General features: G+C 33.9%; 1 protein-coding gene across 1 annotated transcript; it reads right to left on the reverse strand.

The window, feature by feature from the left end:
• Nucleotides 1-12,545: 12,545 nt before the first annotated feature.
• LOC116120805 (3-isopropylmalate dehydratase small subunit 3-like) lies at nt 12,546-14,922 on the reverse strand. The gene is made up of 2 exons (XM_031406779.1): nt 14,046-14,922; nt 12,546-12,856 (listed from the first exon to the last, which is right to left on the reverse strand). The coding sequence occupies exon 1, from the start codon at nt 14,806-14,808 to the stop codon at nt 14,047-14,049; it is 762 nt and encodes a 253-aa protein (XP_031262639.1). The 5' UTR covers nt 14,809-14,922; the 3' UTR covers nt 12,546-12,856; nt 14,046.
• Nucleotides 14,923-24,753: the final 9,831 nt, after the last annotated feature.

Below are 24,753 nucleotides of genomic sequence, written 5' to 3' on the forward strand. Positions count from 1 at the left end.
TATGGGAATCCACAAGTGAATCAACCCGTGACTCAAAACTGCCCAAGTTACCAGCAATATAACAGCCATATCCCCCTAGACAACAACCGGGCCAAACTTCTAATTTTTGTATTTCTTTAGAAGATATTGTTAAGTCTCTTGCCACTAATACTTTGCAATTTCAACAGGAGACGAGGGCCAGTGTTCAAAGTTTGGAGAATCAAATGGGACAGATGGTAACCGCAATAAGTAAGCTGGAGGAACAAAGTTCAGGGAAATTACCCTCTCAAACGGTGGTAAATCCAAGAGAAAATGCAAGTGCAATCTTCTTGAGAAGTGGTAAAGAGGAGGAGATTCCAATAAAGGCAGCCCCTGTATAGTCGAAGGAAGAAAAGGAGAAAAATGTCATTATAGATAGGAGCGTTCCCAACGACGATGGTGTTCCTAAGCGTAAGTTTCCACCTCTGTCCGATTATAAACCAATACCTCCTTTTCCTCAAGCTTTAGCAGAATCTAGAAAAGATGAGCATTTATACCTAGTCCAAAAACCCAGTCAAAAACACGCACACACGAAACTGTGCGTTTACAAAACTGAAAAATTTGACTGTCGCCGCGGCGAAGAAGAATTCTTCGCTGCGGCGAAGAATGGAAAATTTCAAATCGTCTCTGCCTAACTTCGCCGCGGCGAAGACAATTTCTTCGTCGGGGCGAAGCTCCTTCAAAAGTTCTGAAATTTACAGAACTGCCACTCTGCTTGCCTCTTCGTTCGATTCTTCGATTTTCGGCTCTCTACCTGGGAAACAAGCTTCATCGTGCATTGTCCTGCTCCGGAACTCTCCTATCTTCTGAAATCCGCTCAATTCTGAGTAAAACTATCCAATTTTGTCTTTATTCGCTCAAAAAGTCCATTTTAACCTGAAACATGAAAAGTAAATAATTACGCACCAATTCAGGTAAAAATGCACTAGAAAGTACCTGAAATCCGACAAAAAGATCAAATAAAAACTGTATAATTTACGAATTATCAAACATCAATAGTCAGTATGAGAAAACTCGTTAGATCTGCAGCGAACTGAGAGTTGAGATTACTTTCGATTATCAATACACGAGTTAATTCGCTCTGATTGACTGAGACCTCAGATAGAGTCTCAATAGGCCCACTATGGGAATACTCCTCCTGAACTCGAGGATCTATATTGTCTTCTACTGTGGGTTGCTTGGAAGGCATTAACCTCTCGAAGTGTTAGCATTCTATGTCAATTTTCTTTTTTTCTTTGTCCAAAGGTTGTGTTTGTATCAGTTTTGGTAAGCTGTGGATTTGGCGAGAAATTGATGGAGTAATTTTGTTCAAGGATTGAATTTATCTTGCACCTAAGTCAAATCTTACGTGGCCATCATCAATGAGTTTCATGGTAGTACTCATGAAGATTATGTAAAAACCCTCCGACATATCAAAGTAGATTTTTGTTGGTAGGAGATGCGAAAACAAATAAAAGAATTCATTCACAATTGTGATACATGCCAACGTCACAAAATTGAACATTTGGCTCCCGCGGGTTTATTGCATCCTCTACCAATACGTTCTCAAATCTGGGACAACATCTGCATGGATTTTATTGAAGGGTTACCACATTCGAGCGATAGAACAACCATCCTTGTTGTAAAGTATCCGTTATCTAAATATGCCCACCATTCTTCCTTTGTCTCATCCTTATACAGTTGTGGGGTTTGATAACATATTCAAGTTACATGCATTACCGAAATCCATAGTTTGTGACTGTAACCCAACTTTTACTAGTGCTTTCTGGAATGAGTGTTTTTATTTAAACGGGACCTTTTTTAACTTCAATTCAAGCCATCACCTACAAACTAATGGACAAAGTGAAGTGTTCAGTTGGACCTTAGAAATGTATCTCCGATGTTTCATTAGCTCTAGATCGAAAGAGTGGATGAAGTGGCTATCCCAAGCTAAGTATTGCTACAATACTAGTTGGCATTCTGTAGTGTAGAAAACTTTATTTGAAATTGTCTATGGTCGAAATCCTCCTCGATTAATGGACTATAATCCAGGAGCATCGAAGTTAGAGGCTGTTAAACATGAGTTGATAGCTCATGATCGAGTTCTGAAAGAAGTTCATTGTCATATCTCTCAAGCTCAAGCACGAATGAAGCGATTGAATGATTCCAAGCACATTGAATGGGAGTTTCAGATTGGAGGTTTTGTTTATCTCAAGCTGCAACCTTATCATCAATCGTAGCTTGCTCTAAGAAGAAATTCTAAGCTTGCTACTCGCTATTATGAACCATTTGAAGCAATTGAAGGATTGGGAATGTGGCTTACCGATTGAAATTACCTCTTACATAAAATATCCATCCAGTTTTTCATGTTTTACAACTAAAAAAATAGGTTGGTGAAGGTCGAGTTGTGCTTCAAACTCTTCTTGAGATCAATTATATGATCATTCAACAACGCCTATTCCCCAAGCAATTCTAGGTTAGCGAACTCGTAAAATAAGAAAAGTGGTATTGGTCAATTGGCAAGGTTTGTCCCCAATTGAAGCTACGTGGGAGTACCACAACATCGTCAAAGAACGCTTTCCCGAAATTGCCTTCGCGGGCAAGGATCATTCTTAAGGGGAAGGGAGCTGTTGCATTCAAATTAGAGAACCGAGTCAAGTCCAGTTGGAATTCTCCGAGTCTTTACCTAACTTTTTGTTAAGTTGAAGTGCTACAGGGTTAGTGGGATTTCTAAGCTTATCTGATGGTTTATTAGTGCAAGTTTTTTAGGATTTTAACGTTAATAATTTATGTATATAAACCCCTGTTTGGAGTTAAATAAAGAATCCAGAATTTTAATCAACTTCGAGTTGTTTGGGAGGCCCTAACCCCTTGAAGTGTTAGTATTCTACAACAATTTTTTTTTTTTTTCTTTTTATTCATAGGTTGTGTTTGTATCATTTGAGGGTTTAAGCGACTTTATAACACATCTCTTTGAAATGATTTCCATAAGTTTAAATGGTGCTTAAGGGTTTAGGCAACATTATTTAGAGTCGCATAATTCTTATCCTTCAAAATTGAGGGCTCAAATTATTCATATACACACTGCAATGGTTTGAGTCGCCTATTTGCTCTTTTGGGGTTTAGGCAGCGTTTGACAGCATTGCCTACACTCTTGTTGGGCATCTTTTGTGTTAAGGATTGTTAAGTAGTCTATTAGATTTATAGCAAAAATCTGATTATAAATAGAAAATAATCTTTAGTAGTGGCCTGATTCAGGTTGTGTTTGGAATGGCTAGATGTGTTTCTAGTTTTTTCCATTTGCTTTTACAACCATGGATTGTAAATTGACGGTGAGTCAACTCTCAACCTTTTTTTATGAATATCATTCTAGGAAGCATCCGTTGTACCGCTAGTCGCTACTATCAATAAAAGAAGACTAGAGTCAGTATTTGGTAAAATAGTTAGGCAACGTTTGGTTGGGGTTTATTTAGGATTATTAAGGTTATGTCATTTTATATTACTTGATTATCACATTTGGTTGTCAAGTAATATAAGATTTAGATAATCTTCTAATGCTAATAGTAGTTACTATTAGTAATATTGGAGGTAATCTGATAATCTACATTTTCTTAGGTATTATAATATTATCAAGGTAATCTTATTTTTGTTACAATTTTATCCCTTATTAATAAAATTTTAAGACAATAATACCCTTATTTTTAAATTAATTTACATGAATCTGGCTTTTACTATTTCTCCCCAATTAATTAACTTTTTGGACAAAATTACCCTTGAATTCAAAATAAATTGCAGCCCACCCAAGCCACCATCCCCACCCACCTGTCGCCAGCCAAACCACCGTCGACCGTTGCCAAAAGTTGCCAAAAGAAGCTGGAAATCACCGTGAGTAGCCCACCATCATCAGGAGGCTCCGATATGGCCATTTCTGGCCATATCTGAGTAGATCTGGCCGAAAATGACCAGATCTATTTTGGCCATTTCCGACCAGATCCATGGCCTTTATCGGCCATATCTGGATGAGATATGGCCATTAACAGCCATGTCTATTCTAGCTGGAATATATCTAACCGTTAATGGCCAAATCCATCAATCTGGCCGGAAATGGTCAGAATAGATATACCCATTTCTGACTAGATCGACTCTGGTATGGCATTTTCAGCCATCAATATGGCCAGAAACGGACATATCGGAGCCTCCTGGTGTCTCTTGGCTACTCAAGGCTGCTCTAGGTGACTTCCAATGGCAGCTAGCACTAGCAGGCAGTGGCTTGGGGTGGTGGAGGTGATTTTGTTATAAATTAAAGTTTTATATAAGCGAGGATATTTTAGCTAAATCTGAAATGTTGGGGGTTAAAAGAAATTATTCAAAAATTAATAATATAAATAATATTATATTAATATTTTAAAAGAGGGCAATTTGGTAATTTAAATAACATACCCATCAATTTATTCCTCCCAACCAAACATAGTAATATAACATACCCACCAATTTATTCCAACTAGCCAAACATATTTTCCTAAAGATTCCTAGTAATCTTCAAAATAATCTAACATTCCTAGTAATCCAACATTCCATGAACCAAACGCACCCTTAAGTGTAAGAGCTGAACGCCCAATAAGTTGTAAAATATGTATTTGAGAAACAATCAATGACGAAAGAATTTTAAGCCAAAAATGCGTTCAAAAGTAAAGAAATGCTAAAACTCGTTTGAAACAAAATCTATATATATATATAAAGTTGAATACCCATATGGGTTGATCGTTACATGGCAAATTTTGGAAGCTCTAGAATTGCTCCATTTTAACACATTGGATTGATAAGCCAATCAAATTGCTCTATCTTGACATGTTGGGTTGACATTTATTGCTCCATCTATAATTATTAATTAATTAAAAAAAAGGGGATATGCATTAATAATTAATAATAATAGTAATAGTAATACAAGTGCATTGCATTAGTATCCTAAAAGTCTAACCATAATGACACCTTAGATTTGTGATTGCCATGTGGTTGAATTTTATTGGTGATAACGTTGACAATATTAATTGTTGCATTGGTATTCCAAAGTCTAAATAAATAGACATAAAGATTGGATTACATAGGTGCATTGCATTGGTAGTAAAACCATACCTGTTTATTAATAATTATATAGGTGCATTATATTGACATTGCAATCCTTCCTTCGTATTTAATTTGTATTTAATTGTGTTAGCATTCGAAATGTCTAAATAAAGGGTTATAAAAGGGGTTTATGTTCAATTGTGTATTATATGAATTTGTTAGTTAGTATCAACAATACGTCTGGTCTTTTATTAATTGTTTATAGGTCATGTTAGTTTGTGTCAATAATACTTTTGTTCTTTATGATTTTGTTAATCAATGAATTTTTATTTATTTATGTTTTTGTTGTTGTTTACAGGTCAAAGATTCATGAATTGGCATGGAATAAAGGAAGGATGTCCGATTAACATTATCAAATGAGTTATTATTTTGATTCATTCTTCTGAACTGTAAGTATATCTTCTAACTATTTTAATACGAAATTATAAGTATATCTCTTAACTATTATAACGGTTATTATTTGGTTCAATGATTGTTTTTGTTTAGTCAATCTATTTGAATAATTAATTGTATTAGTCCTACTGAATAGTAAGTGTATTCCATAATAATTTTAATATGAAGATTAATTAACTTTTATTGATTTCATTTTCAGGTAACAGTTGTTATATGAATGAATAATTATTCCTTAACAATCTTAACAGAAAGTTCGATTAAATTTTGGTATGTTTGTTTTCAAGGAAATGTTCATATACTTTACTAAGATCAAATCAAGGATGATCCTATTATCAGCCGAACTGTGAGTATGTGTCATATCTATATTAGTCGAAACAGTTCATTTGTGTTGAATATATTTTCTGTAAAAACATTCATGTATTTTAATTTGTTATATGGATGATTAATTTTTTATGTTTTGCTAATGTGTAAGTATATATGTTAAATGAATTAATTTTGGCTGATTCCGTTTTCCAATTAATAGGTGCTATTTGAAATATTTTTTATTTGTCCCAAAATGATAATCCCTTAAATTTGGGTCAAGTAAACCATTTGTTTTATCATCACACGCATTTCGGTTTCCACTAAACTATCGGTAGTAAATTGACTATAAATTTCTCAATAAAAATCCAATTGATGGGAGGATTGAATCTTTAGAGAGTAGATAGAAAGTGCTTTAATTTGATATATTATACGCTTAATTTAGATAATTGTAGCCCCACTGACGAACCATTCCTTTCATCATCATACACATTTCGTCTTCCACTGAACAGTCAGTAGTAAATTGACCATAACTTGCTCAATAAAAATCCAATTGATGAGAGGTTTGCATCTTTAGAAACTAGACAGATAGAGATTTAAATTAATATATTATATACTTAATTTAGATAACTATAGCCTCACTATCGAACCATTCATTTTATCATCACACACATTTTGGTTTCTCCTGTTTCTCGATTTCCACTGAACAATCAGTAGTAAATTAGTAATAACTTGCTCAATAAAAATCCAATTGATGAGCGATTTGAATCTTTGAAACCTAGACAAATAGGGATTTAATTTGATATATTATGCTTTTAATTTGGATAACTTTGGCCCCACTACCAAACCATTCCTTTTATCATCACACACATTTCGGTTTCCATTGAATAGTCAATAGTAAATTGACCATAACTTGTTCAATAAAACTCCAATTGATGAGAGGTTTGAATCTTTAGAAACTAGACATATAGGGATTTAATTTGGTATATTATACACTTAATTTGGATAATTGTAGCCCCACTCCCAAACCATTCATTTTATCATCACACACATTTCGGATTCCCATGTTTCTCGATTTCCACTAAACAATCAATAGTAAATTACCCATAACTTAATAAAAATTCAATTGATGAGCGGTTTGAATATTTGGAAACTAGAAAGATAGAACTTTAGTTTGATATATTATATGATGAATTTGGATAACTTTAGAACCATTCATTTTATCATCACACATATAAAACCAATTCAATTTTAGTGATGACAAAGGAAAACAAATATTGATATGTAGTTTTAATTGTATTTGTTCTATCTCTTTTTGTTAATAATTTTTTTATATTACATATATATATCGAAAACGGGTTGTTGAATATAACAAATTTTATTTATATCACAAATATCATCTGATGTTTGTTACCGAACCATGTAGCTTTAGTAAACCATTTATAATATGTCGAACCATTATTATTATCCTTAAAGGAAAACAAATATTGATATGTAGTTTTAATTGTAATTGTTCTCTCTTTTTGTTGATATCTTTTTATGTTACATACATATATTATGAAAAGAGGTTGTTGCTGAATATAACTAATTTCATTTATTTAACACAAGTATTTCGGTTTCTACTGAACAATAAGTAGTAAATTGACCATAACGTGCTCAATAAAAATCCAATTGATGAGAGGATTGAATCTTTAGAAACTAGACAGATAGTGCTTTAATTTTGTATATTATATACTTAATTTGGATAACTGTAACCCCATTGCCAAACCATTCCTTTCATCATCACACACATTTCGACTTCCACTGAACAGTCAGTAGTAAATTGATCATAACTTGCTCAATAAAAATTCAATTGATGAGAGGTTTGCATCTTTGCAAACTAAACAGACAGAGATTTAAATTGATATATTATACACTTAATTTGAATAACTGTAGCCCTGTTGCCAAACCATTACTTTTATCATCACACACATTTTGGTTTCCCTTATTTCTCGATTTCCAATGAACAATCAGTAGTAAATTAGTCATAACTTATTCAATAAAAATCAAATTGATGAGCGGTTTAAATCTTTGAAAACTAGACATATAGGAATTTAATTGGATATATTATATGCTTAATTTGGATAATTGTAGCCCCACTGCTGAACCACTCCTTTTATCATCACACACATTTTGATTTCTCCTGTTTCTCGATTTCTATTGAACAATCAAGAGTAAATTAGCCATAACTGGCCCAATAAAAATCAAGTTGATGAGCTGTTTAAATCTTTAAAAACTAGACAAATAGGGATTTAATTGAATATATTATACACTTAATTTGGATAGTTGTAGCCCCACTGCCGAACCATTTCTTTTATCATCACACACATTTTGGTTTCCACTACACAGTCAGCAGTAAATTGATCATAACATGCTCAATAAAACTCTAATTGATGAGAGGTTTAAATCTTTAGAAACTATACATACAGGGATTTAATTTGATATATTAGATACTTAATTTGGATAACTGTAGCCCTACTGCCTAACCATTCCTTTTATCATCACATATTTCGATTTCTACTGAACAGTCAATAGTAAATTGACCATAACTTGCTTAATAAAACTTCAATTGATGAGAGATTTGAATATTTAGAAACTAGACAAATAGTTATTTAATTTGATATATTATATGCTCAATTTGGATAAATGTCGCCCCACTTCCAAATCATTTCTTTTATCATCACATACATTTCGGTTTCCCCTATTTCTCAATTTACTACTGATTGCCATTGAACAATCAGCAGTAAATTGGTCATAACTTACACAATAAAAATTCAATTGATGAGCGGTTTGAATCTTTGGAAACTAGAAAGATAGACCTTTAATTTGATATATTATACGATGAATTTGGATAACTATAGCTATTTCTAAACCATTTATTTTATCACTACACACATAAAACCAATTCAATTTTAGTGATGACAAAGGAAAACAAATATTGATATGCAATTTTAATTGTATTTGTTCTATCTCTTTTTGTTGATATTTTTTTATGTTACATATATATATCAAAAATAGGTTGTTGCTGAATATAACAAATTTTATTTGTATTACAAATATCATCTGATGTTTATTGTCGAATCATGTAGCTTTAGTAAACCATTTATAATATGTCAGACCATTATTATCATCCTTAAAAGAAAACAAATATTGATATGTAATTGTAATTGTAATTGTTCTTTCTCTTTTTGTTGATATCTTTTTATGTTACATACATATATCATGAAAAGAGGTTTTTGCTGATTATAACTAATTTCATTTATTTAACAAATATCAACTGATGTTTGATGCTAAACCATGTAGTTTTAGTAAACCATTCATTTTATCATCACACACATTTATGTTTCCACTGAACAATCAATAGTAAATTGACCATAACTTGCTTAATAAAACTCCAATTGATGAGAGGTTTGAATATTTAGAAACTCGACAGACAATGATTTAATTTGATATATTATACGCTTAATTTGGATAATTATAGCCCCACTGTCGAACAATTCCTTTTATCATCACATACATATCGGTTTATACTGAACAGTCAGTAGTAAATTCACCATAATTTTCTCAATAAAAATCCAATTGATGAGAGGTTTGAATATTTAGAAACTAGATAGATAGTACTTTAATTTTATAGATAATAAGCTTAATATGGATAACTGTAGCCCCACTGGAGAACCATTCATTTTATCATCACACACATTTGGGTTTCCATTGAACAATCAGTAGTAAATTGACCATAACTTGCTCAATAAAAATTCAATTTATGAGAGGTTTGAATCTTTAGAAACTAGACAGATAGTGCTTTAATTTGATATATTATACACTTAATTTTGATAACTGTAGCCTCACTATTGAACTATTCTTTTTATTATCACACATATTTTGGTTTCTCTTGTTTCTCGATTTCTACTGAATAGTTAGTAGTAGTGTTGTATGCGAGCCAAGCCGCTCGCGGGTAGCTCGTGACTCAGCTCGTGTCTAGCCAACTCTGCTCAACAAAGGTTGAGCCGATCTCAAGCTCGAATGGCTCGATTATCCATCGAGTCGAGCCCCGAGCCATCAAGTACTCGACTCAATAGGCTCACAAACGACTCGAAAGGGTATAAGTGCAATGTTTTCAAGTATAGGAGATATATGTTATTTAACATTTACTATATAAATTATTCCAATATGCAAAAACCCTATAGTCTTCTACTTCAGGTCTTCAGCAGATGCTTCTCCTTTTCTCCTTCTCTTTTTCTCTTTTCTATTTTCCTTCTTCTTCTTGTCTTCTCTTTTCCGTCTTCTTCTTGTCCTCTCTCTTCTCTTTCCTGTCTCGCTCCTTCCTTAACCAATCTGCATTTTCTTCTGCGAAATGCTTCACATGTTGAAGTGAGTAGTAATTCCACAAATGGGTTCGATTTGTTAAATTATTTTATGGTGGATTTGAGTTCATCTTTTGTTCACGGAAGAGAAAGGATGTGATCTCTTTGTGTGTGATTTATTTATGATTATAAATGTAATTTTGATGTGAAATTTTGGTTGGGTATTTTGGTAGATGGGTGTACTGCAATTTTGATGGCACAACAAAACTGGACTTTTGATTTTGATTTTTAATACTGTAATTTTGTTCAAGAGGAAAAGGAAGAAATAAACGAGCTGATCTCGAGTCGAACTCGAGCTCAGTAAATCATCTCGAGCCAAGCTTTGAGCCTGGTTTTCAAAGCTCGACGAACCCAAACTGGAGCTCAAGCTATCTAAATTTTCATGAGCCGAGCTTCGAACACCACTGTGTTCAGCTCAGCTCGGCTCATATACATCCACAGTGAGTAGTAAATTAGTCATAACTTGCTCAATAAAAATCCAATTGATGAGCGGTTTGAATCTTTGGAAACTAGAAAGATAGGGATTTAATTTGATATATTATACGATGAATTAGGATACTTCCAAACCATTCATTTTATCATCATACACATAAAACAAATTCATTTTAGTGATGATAAAGGAAAACAAATATTGACATGTAGTTTTAATTGTATTTATTGTATCTCTTTTTGTTGATTTTTGGATTGATTTTGTTGTTTGATTTGTGGGTTTTGTGGGTTTTACAATTATCGTCTTTCTTTATGATGCTGTCATCAAATACTTTTTTTGCTATAGGTGGTGGTCAATTCTTATTGCAGCAAATAGATTTGTGTCATAGGACCTTTATCTTCATTCTTTCTTCAATGTTTCAATTAAGTTGCCTTCAGATTATACTGTTGGAGTTGTTGTTGCTTTCTATGTGAGTTCTCTTCTTAACATTCTTAATTTTTTTTAATTTCTAAAATAATAATAATAAAAATAATTCATTTTTGCTTCTCAACAGTCAAAATCTGTTTTTCCCTTTGGCTTTGCAGCTCTCTTGCTTAAAATGTCACATTTTTCAACAAAGTTTCTCTTTCTCTAATTGATTTATAGATAATACCTAGTAGGTTATCCTACAATCTTTTTTGCTTTTCTTAACAAAGTTTTAAACTTTCTTTCAAATGGTGACATATTTGAAAAAAACCATGATGATATAGACTTTAAGTTCAATTTGTGAATATTTTATTTATTAAGTTTTTTTAATTATCAATTCAATGTAAAATGAACTTCAATATAGAAAATATATATTTAAAACACAAAAAACCAATAATAATATAAAAATATATATAATAAATATACCTGTGCAACGTAACTTGAAAATGAATATAAGTTACAGAAATTGCGAAAGGTCAGTATAAATTTTAAGTTTAAATGGTTGATCTTGATAATATTCATGTAATCTTAAATATCATACACAATTCACTACAAAATACTGATATCGAATATTAAAGACATGTTTGCAAAAATAATATCAATTGTACAAGGTGATGATCTTAAAAATATAATTAGACCATATAATATTCAGGTGATCTTCTCAAGTTAGATCAATAATTTAATGACATCTACCTACAATTGATATGAATAATTATACAGGCACAATTATTACTTTTATCTTAACACAACTTTGTATATATATAAAATTTATATTTATTTTAAAATTTATATAATTTAACAATTATTATGCTCTAATCTAATTATTTTATTTTATTTGCATAAATTTGTTTAGAATCTATTTAAAAAACATTAAATAAACATATGCAGAACGCGCAGACCCCATGTCTAGTTTTAATATAAAGCAGAAAAATAACCAGATTTGATTAGCGTTTGGAGCAAGTGCTAGATACGGGTCTGCTTTAAATTTAAAATTCTGTAGATTATTATGACGAGTTTGTAATGACTTTGGCTATAAAATTCTTCTCTAAAAGAATTATTAAAGTATGCAGGAAAATGTTAAAGAGTTATTAAGATGTAGAAAATTTTCCAGAGGAAAATGGCTTCCATTTTGAATGATTTCTTCTGCGAATTTTTTTTCTTGGTTTCTCTCGTAAATAAAACTGTGAACAGGAAGGACTTTACAAGAGCAAAATGGATTTATACAATCAAATGATATAGGGACTGCTAACGTCTGGAATTTTACCTGTGGACCTAATCATCTTTCCTATCCACCGAAGTTTACCTGTAATCCTTACTCATCTTTTCTACTTGCAAATGATAAAGCCAAACATAAGAGTACAACTGTCGCAAACAACCACGTCTATGCTATCCTTGGTGCAATATTAGAATAGATAAGAACCTTAGAAACAAAATTCGGCACAAGCATAACTTCAACACCTATAAATTACTGAAAGATCAACAGCATCAGTTTCGACAATCACTTACATAAGCAAAATAACTCAACATCGAGAATCAACTAAATACCAAGAAGATTCTAGATCCTAACATCACTGAGACAAGTCATGATACAACTTACAAGAGAAGACAAGTAAGCATTTCAGCACCTATTTAAGGGTAATTATTTCTTCTAAAGGTTTAAATGCCAAGCATCTGAAAACAGAGTTGGTATCTACCATATCACTAGTCTATGAAACCTGCATACCATACTGCAAGCAGAAGTACCCTGCAGAAAGAAAAAGTTAAAACACAGCAATCAATGTAAATCTAATTAACAGGTAAGAATCCAAATTTCAGAAGCCTTCAAATGTAAACGGAGTATAGAAGCATCCAACTGATATTGCACAAAACTACATTGGAAGGTATAACTAACTAAATAACTTGATTATTATTAAGTAGACAATAATTTTTTTTTTATTTTAAAACATTAATTGCTTAAAGCTCATACCTCAACACCAGTTCTGAAAAAAAAATATTATGAAATTTCTTAATGTCCCTACTACTGATTCAAGGAAAAGAAAAAATTAAAATAAAAAGCACAATTCCACCATTAGCATTTAGCGTCCAAATCCATTAAGATTCAGTAAATGTGTGAAAGCACTTAAAGCTTCTAAGTAAATAAGAAGCTAAGCACTACACCAGCTATAAAACAAAATTTTAATATAAGAATAATGATATATCAACAAGAATCAACCATTTCACCAATCAACATCTAATGAAATACAAATATTACATGAAGATAATAGAATAGATGATTCAATCTATAGATGAAAGCTGTGATTAGACTCTCAAAAACCACATAAACTCCACCCCTTCCCCCACCCCCCTTTCCAGCGTTTTGTTCCTCCTAACATAATTGTGAACACATCAAACTCTCATCAGACTTGAGCAACATACCATACCAATATCATTATTCATAATACCGAAAACACAGCCAAGAAACAAATTATAATCATTCACAAAACAACAGAAATTACCATAACTGATCTCTTAACATTCATCTTAAAAGTCCCAAAAGCAAATTAAAAACTATAAAAACTTAGCTCCTAAGAAATAACATCAATTTCACATCTCTCCAATCCAACTTTCCCAAAAATAACCCATAAAACTTCTAATATGTATCCCAAAAAGCTAACTATTAACAAAACCAGTCATAGTATTCAAATAAAAGGGCTCTGTTGAAGAGTAATTAATTTAACATGATACCCAGAAAACCAAACATCGCTTCACTAGCCTCAATGGAGACGTTCTCGGGGCTTTTCATTTCAATTTCAAGTAGACCATTTCTCATGTAAAATGTTCACAAATAGGATTGTATTTCTAATTATATATTAGACTAACACTCGAAGCCATCCTCATTAATTATAAAAACATCATAAATTCAAAAACAATAACTAAAATGTTAAAAAAGTTACCTTAATTTTGGCTGGGAATCATTCCGGTCTTTCGCGCGTACGCAAAAATTCCTCCAGCATCGATCACAGGCCCTGCATCACCAATTGGCTTCAATTTATACTCCTTCCCAGTAGTGTGATTGATCAGACGGCTCTCAGCCATCTCAATTGTCACCACATCACCCGTCCTACACTCTTCACAAAGCCTTCCCTCCGATTCCAACGGATAAATTTCCCCCGTAGCAACCGAGTTCCTGAAAAATATCCTCGCGTAGCTCTCCGCAACAACCGCCGCAACTCCAGCCGCTCCCAATGCCACCGGCGCGTGCTCACGAGACGACCCGCACCCGAAGTTATCGCCCCCGATTACGATTTTGTATTTTGTTTTGGTTTCATTTTCGTCAATGAAGCGTGTGGTGTAGGTCGAAGGGAGACCGATTAAAGCGTAGGTGCCGAGTTTTTCGTATTCCTCGGGCTTGGACGGGACTAATGTGAGGTACTCGGCGGGGATGATTTGGTCAGTGTCGATGTTGTCGCCCACCACGTAGCAGAGGCCGTGAAATGTGTTTGTGTTTGTGCTGGCAGCATCGTTAGTTGCGCGTGAAATTACGGAAGAGGCCCGTGGAACTATGGAGGTGGTTGGGCTGGTGAAGATGGCGCGTGAGGTGGAGGAAGCGATGGGAAATTGAAGTGAATGCGAGAAATGATTGATAAACGGATTGGTTTTGGGTCTGGGTGAGGAAGTGATGGTCTTGGGAGAGAAAGAGAGTGATGAAGCCGCCATTTTTTATTGATGAACAAAGGAGGAAGAAAGAAGTCACCGATATAAAAAAAAATCAATCAGTGCCAGTTGTTACGTAGGGCTTTAGCTCTCTTTGCACAGTGAGGCTGCGTTTGGGAGTAGAGTAGAATGATTGATTTATTAGGATTAGGGATATTAATTAAATTAATTAATAGTGTACTTTCAGGGAATATTAATAAATTAACCACAAATTAAGGGGTTAAACAAAAATAATCAACTTCTCAAACCCTAAACATATTGAGCACCCGATCATGTATTTTCGTTTTTACCCTTGTACAAATACGAGACATTGAGAGTTGAGACTCAATTCATTTTTCTCCTGTTTAAAAGGAAAAAAAAAAATGAAGCCTTTTTTTGACCTTCACGTTTCAATCCTTCAAATTCTTCAATGTTTTAGATTGGGTTAGATCATTGAAGTTATACAAATTCTTTTTAAAGTTCTAGAGTGGTGATAGCTGTGGTTTTAATCGTTTTGAGGAGAAGGTGAACACGCTTGATTGCTTGATGACGGTTTGGTTACATCAGTCAAAGTTGTTAGACATGGGCAAGAAGGTTAGTGATATTTGATTGCTTTAGTTGCCTTAAAAACATTTTGAGTTGTTTGAGCTGTTTAAGATTTCGTAATGCACATTAGTTTCAAACTTCCTCCAAGGTTGTTACTGTGTATTTTTTTTTTTTTTTTAGCAATATGATGATTCTATAATGGAAGTGTTGTCTGTGTTGGTTGATTTGCTGGGAAATTGATGTCTCAACGAGTTCACATATACATTTCTTACTTAGTAATTTTGTGTGAACTGGATATTACGCTGATAAAAAACCATTTGGTGTAAAATTCATGCTAAAGTAATAATGATTTACGAGAATTGACACTGGCAAAAATGCATTTAACGTTGCTAACTGAGATAAGATCACGCAAAGTATAGTTTATCTTATATCAAAATTCATGCTAAATGCATGGTATTTACACGAAACGACAATAGCAAAAATACACTTAGCATTATTTTCATGCTAACTGAATAAACACCATGCCAAGTGAAGTTGTCTTAGACCGGTTAGTATAAATACCACGCAAAGTTACTTAAATTTATGTTAAGTGTATATTTATGTATTTTTACTTACTAATTCAGCTTATGATTGTGTTGTGTGTGATTTTTCCACCAAGCCCGGAGAGTTGAGAGCTAGTAGCTCGACCTAGAATCAATCCGACTCTACTGGTTGTCCAACCCAACATAAGCTCGTCGAAATATAGCTCGACCCAACACAAGCTAGTCGCGAACAATCCGAATGATCATTCAACCAATTCCCAGATAACTTTAGATCCTAGATATTTCAGGAATATTCAAATTGACAGTAATCCTTACACAATCACAGCGCCCAATCGCGAGAATATTGGAGTTATATTTCAATTTAGTTGTAATCCTTTTAATTTCCCTCTTCCTTTTTGCACAAACCTTGTATATAAATCCCTCAAATGATGAAAAAGGAGTTAGAAAATTTTCATGGAACTTATACTATAAGCTCACACAGCAAATACAAAGAACAATAGACGTACGCTTAAGAGTTTATGTCACCGAACTACTTTTAAAATCTCTGTGCCATCTTCTTCTTTACATTCATTTTTTGTTAATTGCAGATTATCTATAATCACACACACACCAGTATCGATCCCACCAAAGTCGATCGGATCACTTTAGTTGGTATAGATTTATATATCAACATGTTGTGTGAATTTGCAAAGACAAGTAGGAAACAAAAGTAGGGATGGGCATGTTCCTTTCCTCGTCGGGGACTTGCCCTGACCTGGCCTGAATTGGGTCGGGATTCTCAAATTGATTCGAGGCCGAGTCGAGGACGGAGATAGTCTCATCCTCTGCCCGGCTCGCCTCGAATTGGCTTCGCCTCGATCCTGAGATATATATAAATATAAATTTGTGGATGCTTTTGAATATTGTTAACATTTGATACAAAAAGATGTTATATTTAATTTTTTTAATGACATGATAATATGTTATTTTGATGCAATTTATATATTCTCATTTTAATTAGAATCTAATTGCATCTAATTATCATTAACAGTCCTACATAAAAATTTTAGTCAGGTTTAACCATTTAATCCTATATTAATTTGAATAGTTGAAAATCAATAAATGAAGCTATAAATTATACAAGAACAAATTAATTACTTAAATCAGCACTTAAAATTGTTCTAAATTAAATTTACCAATTAATTAGAAGAAGGAAGAGGAACTTTATGTGATATTCAAAAAAATTCATACATTGTATTATAAAGATGAGGAGACACAATTTACTATGTAAAAGAAAAACACATTTGTCAAGAAATTACTACTTTAATAATTAATTGTTTCACATTATTAATTGATCAAATTCAAATGTGATTATAATAATATAATTGTGGGAACATTAAGTGAAACCATATACAAATAGGTAATAAATAATAATAGAGAAATTATCTATATTAAATATAATAAGCTAAATATGTATATATGAATTACTTAATGTAAGTGTTTTGTCATCTTATGATCCTGTCTTGAGTCTTGCACAATCTTTTACCTTATCTGCCAATGTGGCCACTCTCTCTAAAGGAGAACACCTTCTCCAGTGTGAGCACTTGAGAGTTTGTGTGGTCATAATGCATCTGGCAGATATTTTTCTCAAAAACACATCACGCACCCGTTTTGCTTTTTGGACAATATTATTCCTTGTTGATATTTTGTTATGTGTTTTTCCGCTTGTCTACTTTATATTCGTTGTGTGAGAAAAGGTATTTTATTTTTGTTTGTGGTCCCAAGTTTCTTTTAAAAAAGAAAAACACAAAAGTTTATATTTAACATTTTTGTCCCCTAACCCTTGACGTGTTAAACTTTATATATTCATACTTTTCTGGCGTCTGCTTTAAGAAATCTGATCACCATTGTTTTGCTCTCTGAATACTCCTTAAGGTCTTCGTTTTGGTTAAGGTTTCTTACTATGCTTTGGTAGGCTTAGAATTACCCTCTTCACTTGACCTTGTGTGATGATTTGGAACTTGATTCCATGATGATGAATGCTTGTGTGTAAGCTGGTGTCCAGAAGATCTATCTTTGTTGTTGAAACTTGAGAGGAGCTCAATTTCAACATGGTGATGATGTGCATGTGAAGCTTGCTGTGAGGATTTGAAGTTCAACCAAAGACGATAGAGTTGTCGTGTAGAAAATAGGGAGTGGTTTTTCAACTTTGGTTATCTTGCCTTGTATTTGAACTCATAAGTATTTCATAGTGAATCTACTTTCTCTAGACTTTGTCCCATGGATGTAGGCTTGATGTCAAACCATGTAAAAATGAGTGTGTTCTTTACTTGTTTTGATGTATGTTTTGTTTATGTCTCTCACAACTCATTTGCTCTAAAAATTGAACAAGCAACTCATTCCGCATAAGTTTTAATCACTTGGTAACCTCCTTAAAACTTACACTTGATATATATGTAAATGACTAAATGTTAATATATATTTTATATTATTGATAGATAATAACATTTTTTTTTCAAATAACTTGTAAATGTTAATAACATAAATACATAATATATATGCATTAAGACATTTAAATTAATTAATAATAAATTATGGTAGTTATTTATTTTATCTTAAATTCTCTTTAATAATTTGATATATATATTTATAGTAAAACCTCTCTATAGTGATATTTCATATGAGATTAAACTCTACATAGTCATAAAAATTATACTCTCAATTTGGGATAGTTATAAATAAGAATAAATTCCACATTGTAATAAGTTATAATGTTTTTAATTTCCGTCTTAAGTAAAGTTGTCTCTATATAGTAATAATTATCTATTTATCGCAAAAAAAAAAAAAATATGTTATGTTATATTAAATGTTTAAGATGAAATAAAAATATTTATCTAAAGTTATTTGGGACAATGATATATTCTTTAGAGATGTTACCACATCTTTTAACTTGCAGGTACATTACTCATTGGCATTGACTTTTTTTTGTTTAAAGCCAAAACATTTCTAGCTTCTCAAATATGTTTAAAGTTTTTTGGCACGAAAATTTTTGTATTTCCATACTATCATCCTTATTATTATGTCCTTTCTTTTCTTGTCAAATTATAGTAATGATTTTTTCTTCAGTTAAAGCATACATGATTTGTTGCTTATTTAGATGATTGAGAAAGTCATTAATATTCATTCGATTAGTATAGTGAAGTTGCCGAATCTTATCACTCAATTTTACAATGACTCTTTGATTCTCCTCATCCACTTCATTTGTAATTTGCAATTCATCAACATCGAGGGTCCTAATTTTGCAATGCTTAAAACAATTGGCAATTGTCTGTAGCTTCACATCAGTTGACCATGCAGCAACTGCATTTACAATTTCATCAAAGACACTTATCTTTATTGGTTCCAAGACATGATCTTCTATCCGTTTCAAAAGTAGGCAATTAAAGCGCTGAATTGAAACCCTAATAGCATTAAAAGATAAATTGAAATCCTAATATTGTATTATCTATATATATATTATATATATATATATATATATATATATATATATATATTATATATAATAAATATATAGAGAGAGAGAGAGAGAGAGAGGAGAGATGAGAGCGCCAAAACCTGCATAAAATAAAAACAAAAGCACAGTTCGTTAATTTTCAGTATACATGTTAACATTAAAACACAAATGCACACATATACGTTAATTCAGAAAGAGAGAGAGAGAGAGAGAGACATAATCTATCATTTATCAAATAGACATAATGTATCATTTCATAAGAAACATATTTTTTGATACTTTGATAAGACATAAGAGACTTAAAAAAAAAAAAAATCCGATATTTTTTTTTATTTTTTGCGAGGAGTTCGAGGATTCCCCAAATTCCACGTTCAAGGACCAGGCCGAGTCATAGGATTCCCCAAATTTCCCGTTTGGGGATTGGGCCAGATTTGAGGAATCCCTTTGGGTCTCAGGACAGGGGTCCCTAGCCCCGACCCGGCTCGGCCCATGCCCATCCCTAACAAGAAGAGGAAGATAGAAGAGAACATAATGATGAATGATTTTAATCCTCGCAAGTATATGAATCACAACTGTAATATAGTGTGCACATGCAAGGGTCAATCCCACAGAGATTTGTAAGCAGTCAATTAATCCTAATAAGTTGTCCCTTAATTAAAACAAATAAATTCAAGCAAATTAAAGAACTAGTGATTAAAACTAAGTGTAAAAAGAAACTAAAAATTAACTACTACTGACTGAGCCAAAATAACACCAATAAAACTAATTTAAGAACCAATGAACTACAACCTAGGTATCCAATTTCACCATAATAGTTTTATGCCAACTATCAAACTATTGCTATCACAATCCAATTTCTAGGGTTTGCACTCACATAAGTAAAGTATTACCATAAGGTGTTTGGGATTAACCTAGTATCTTTAACATGAGACTAGCTAGGACGTATAGTCTAGCCTAATGATTAAAAACCCATTAAACACAAGAGCACTCGAAATCATGAATAAAGGCGCATCTATCAGGATATATGCACAGATACTAATCATTCAAGAAATCATGAACCAATTAGCATTTTGTCAGGGCATATGCACAAAATACTAATCATTCATTCACACAAGCTATTCAAGATTAGCTAGGGTGTGAAGTCTAACTTTGTCTCACACAATCAATTAATTAACATTAAAGGTGATCAAGCAATAACATCAATTAAAGATTGAATAAAGGATAATGATAAAACTAGAATTGCAATGGATTGATAAGACAAATAGAATTAATAAAGACATAAAACCTTCTTATTAGGCTACATTGGATCCCTAGAAAAATATTTAGTTACACATGAGTATAAAAAAAAAAAAAAAAAAAAAAAATCAAACCTCAAAATCTTGAAAACCATGAAGTACAAGAAGAAGAAGATGAAACCCTAGGTAAGATCTCCTCTCCTTGCCTCTTCCTAATTATATTTGATATTATAAACCCTAGCTCCCTAAAATATTACTAAGGACATCTATTTATAATATTAAAGTTGTGAGGGTATTATGGTAAAAAGTTATACTGTAATTAAAAATGCATAATAACAAATCTGCACATCTCCAAGCACTAATGTAAATTTCGCCTCCAATTTTAACCATATTCCAGGTCGAACTATGCCATGATCAAACATAAAATTGTGGCTCTGTCTCTTAGCTTTAAAAATCCACCAAAACTAGGTCAATCGGAGTTGTGTAGCTCAAGTTATGATCATTTTCGTGCAGCATGTTCTGGCAGAAAAATTTCCGAATATAAATTTCCCGCATTGCACCGTAGCATGATTTATTGGCGCTGCAGCATGAAGTTTCTATCCATTTTGCAATTTTATGCTGCGGCGTGGGAACAGTTATGCTACGGCGAACAATCTTCAAAAATCCATAACTTCTTCGTTTGAGCTCTGATTTTTGAACTGTTTATTCCTACACGCTTATGATTCTTCATCTTCAATGTCCATGCTTGAAATCCTCATTTTTCAGCACCTAAACACCTGAAAATTCACAAAACATACCCATTATTCTAGAAAACAAAAGAGATACAGAAATTAAGTAAAATTAACCAATTAAACCTATTTCCCTCACAAAATACCCTTAAAATCACTAAATATGAGCGCACTTCCAAGCACTCATCACATAATACTTTACAACTTGTTTAATACTCATCACAATTTTGTCATTTGCGGTGACTATTTCGTAGCAATAAAGATGCAATTAGGTTGATATGGAACAGATTTAGTCTAAGACAATCAGAGGTGTTCCAAGAAACTTGTTTCAAACAATTCTTAGACTTTGATACCTCTAGATTCTTTCAAACAATTCTTAGACTTTTATACTTCTAGATTCATTAGGGTTGCTTACCTATTATATTATGTTTTAAGAATAGTTGAAAGGTTTTTCAAATTGCCCAATCCCACATTGGAAAGATAAGCCTTTCCTAGACTTTTTATAAAGAACAGTGTCACATGAGTATGGTAATAAATAGGGTTGCAGCTTGGCTCAATATTTCTTGAGCCCATTTGAAGCTCATATAATAAATTAAGCCAAGTTCGAGCATAGTGATGTTTGGTAAGGCTACGACCTATTGGGTTGGATGCCCAAACCCTCAGTCTCAGACTCCGACTCTTCGGCCCAAAGTTGCTTCCGCTTCTTGGACTTTTGAGCCATTGTCTTCTACTTCGGGCGACCAGCTGAAGGCTGGAGAGTGCCTGAAGGTTGGGCCGGAGCACCCGATGGTGTCCCTCAGACAGGGGAACCGTTGGGAGCTGCTCTAGCTAGTCTGGTGACACCTATCCGGGGGATGGAAAATTGCCTTGGTCGTAACGATCTGGGCACCTTGGGAGGCATGGTAACTACATGCGAACATCGTTAGTAAAATAATTCACTGCATGAAGAATCAAAAGACAGGCTAAGGTTAAGAAGCTTACTTGGTGTGCTCTCTAAGGTTGCTTCGGAGTTAAAGAAACCGTACTTCCATAAATTTGTTGTTGTCACGAGCAGTCTTGCATCGCGACTCTCTTCGGGCAAAAATCGAAGTTAGTGATCCTGTCTGGATCCTCGAGGAGCGATAACCTGGTCGTCTTGTTAACTGCGAAGAAACAAATAGCTCATTAGTGAAGATAAAAAAAAAAATTCGCGACCTCAAAAGAAAGGAGAACATACTCGGCTCCTGAAAATAGCAAATGCCATCATATCAAAAGAAAAAGAACTTCGTCTCGTATGCCCCTACATTGCTGGGGTAACTATGTATTCCCGTTTCTATGGTAGGTCGCTTCGAGAGATAAAAGGAGTCCTTATCCTTACTCTTCTTTAGAATGTACGAACAACCGAGCTCTAGCGCGATTAGCTTGCCCAATCAGTTTTTGTCGCATGCGATATACATAGCCACAGCATATACGCATTTGGCGTGAGCTGTAGCGGTGCGATCCCGAAGTGATCGAGGACCGCCCTGACAAAAGGGTTGAAAGGGATCAGCCCCCCACTCTTAAAGATGTTCTCGAAGATCGCAGTCATCCCTTCTGGCGGGTTCCGAGCTGTGTATGGCCTATGATGGAAGACCTCCACGCTAAGAGCATATTGGTCTACCACCTTCTGGATCTCCTCGGCAATAATCATCGATAGAATTTCCTGAGAGGGGCCCGTAGGAGCATCATGCACTAGCGAGTTGGTTCCCTCATATGTTCTGGTCGTTGGAGAGTCCATTCTTTTGCGGTCTGAAAGAAAAGCAACATGTAGGGAATCACTCAATCCTCGTACACTGTTTCGTACGATGATGTGGAGGAAAAAGTAAAAGCTTCCTCCCTTAAACCCTAGAAAAACCTTAAAAGAATATTTTAGAGCCACCATCAATGGCTTAAACCCAAGGAGAAGATTTCATCTTCGATCAACTACCAGTAGACTGTCATCTCATGACAACTATCAAAAGCAAGAAAAAAAAAATAATAAAAGTGGCAGGGGGACCATCCTTACCTCTTAAGGTGAGAAGATTAATCCTCCTGCTCCGAATGTCAAGCGCACACCAGTCTGAAAGGCAAAAAACCAAGGCTCACGAAAATTTCTTGCTCTTTCTGAGAAGGTGAGTATTTTGACATTACCTGAAGTGAACCTGAGGTTTTATAGTGAAGGAAGTGGCGCTTTGGTTTCCTGAAGTCTCAGAGTCGATCGCGACCACGTGTTGCAGATCAGCAAAGAAGAGTGAATGTCACGCTTTGAGAAACCAAATCGTCGTTCTTTTCCATTGAAACGCTCAAGCGATGGCACGTTTCCCTCCTCCACATTAAATGCGCCCACATCTACATTTAATGCTCTGATAGGGAATTTCGTTTTAGCATGGCTCGCATTTAATGCGCACAGGACACATCTGTCAAAGCGAAAGGTATTTCATTAAATGTATCAACCACAAAAGTGCAACGGATAACATCTGAAGAGGTCATTACATAAAACATTCTTCGTCTTATGTCAGTCGCGAAGCGACGTGACTCTTCGATCGTCTTATATCAGTTGCGAGGCGACGTGACCCTTCAACCCCGACGTATATCAGTTGTGAAGCGACGTGATCCCTTGCCTTCGTAAAAATTCCGCTAAGTGCAATAAGGTCGTGAACCTCAGATAAAGACCAAAGTCATCGTTATGGCACTGAATATGGTCTAAGAATAGGTCGTTGACCCTTAGAGTATGTCATTTCAGGTCGCCTGTATGGAAATGTTTCCTCGACCTCTTTGCAACCAGGTCAGATCGACTAGTATCTCTTCAAACACATCAAATCAAGGCATAATATGTAGTTTCCAAGGTCTGATTCTCAAACCTTAAAAACTAGGGGGCTTCTATTATGCCTTAAAAAGTAGGGTTGACACAAAGCCCTGACAGCATAAGCGGTAAGAGCATAGGTAAGTCCTGTAGCCATTCAGACGCAGCTACGTCGCACGCTGACACAAACGGCATGCTCCTACCAGTGCAATGGGTGTGCACCAAACTGATGAAAGGCTGGAGACGATCCACATGTCCAATTCCTACAAACGTCGATTAACTCACTCGAGCAGGTGAACAATGGGATGCAAGGAAGGATTTGCACGGCAATCTGACTCATTCACAGATCTAGTAATCATTACATTAACTCATCCCACTATAAATAGAGGGTTCCCCTCCCATTTGTGGAATTAGCTAATTTCTCTCTGGAATAGAATATATACTCTCTCTCTCTCTCTCTCTCTCTCTCTCTCTCTCTTGTAATCTCTTATAAGTCAGCTTGCTGAACGCGACCTGATCTCATATATTAATACAATACCAGTGGATGCCGGATTCGCTTACTCAAGTATCTGAACCACTTTAAACATTATCCTCCATCTTTTATTCAGTTCAATACCCCCATACA

Source organism: Pistacia vera, unplaced genomic scaffold (genome assembly GCF_008641045.1).
Source record: "Pistacia vera cultivar Batoury unplaced genomic scaffold, PisVer_v2 Contig947, whole genome shotgun sequence".
Taxonomy (NCBI): Eukaryota; Viridiplantae; Streptophyta; class Magnoliopsida; order Sapindales; family Anacardiaceae; genus Pistacia; species Pistacia vera.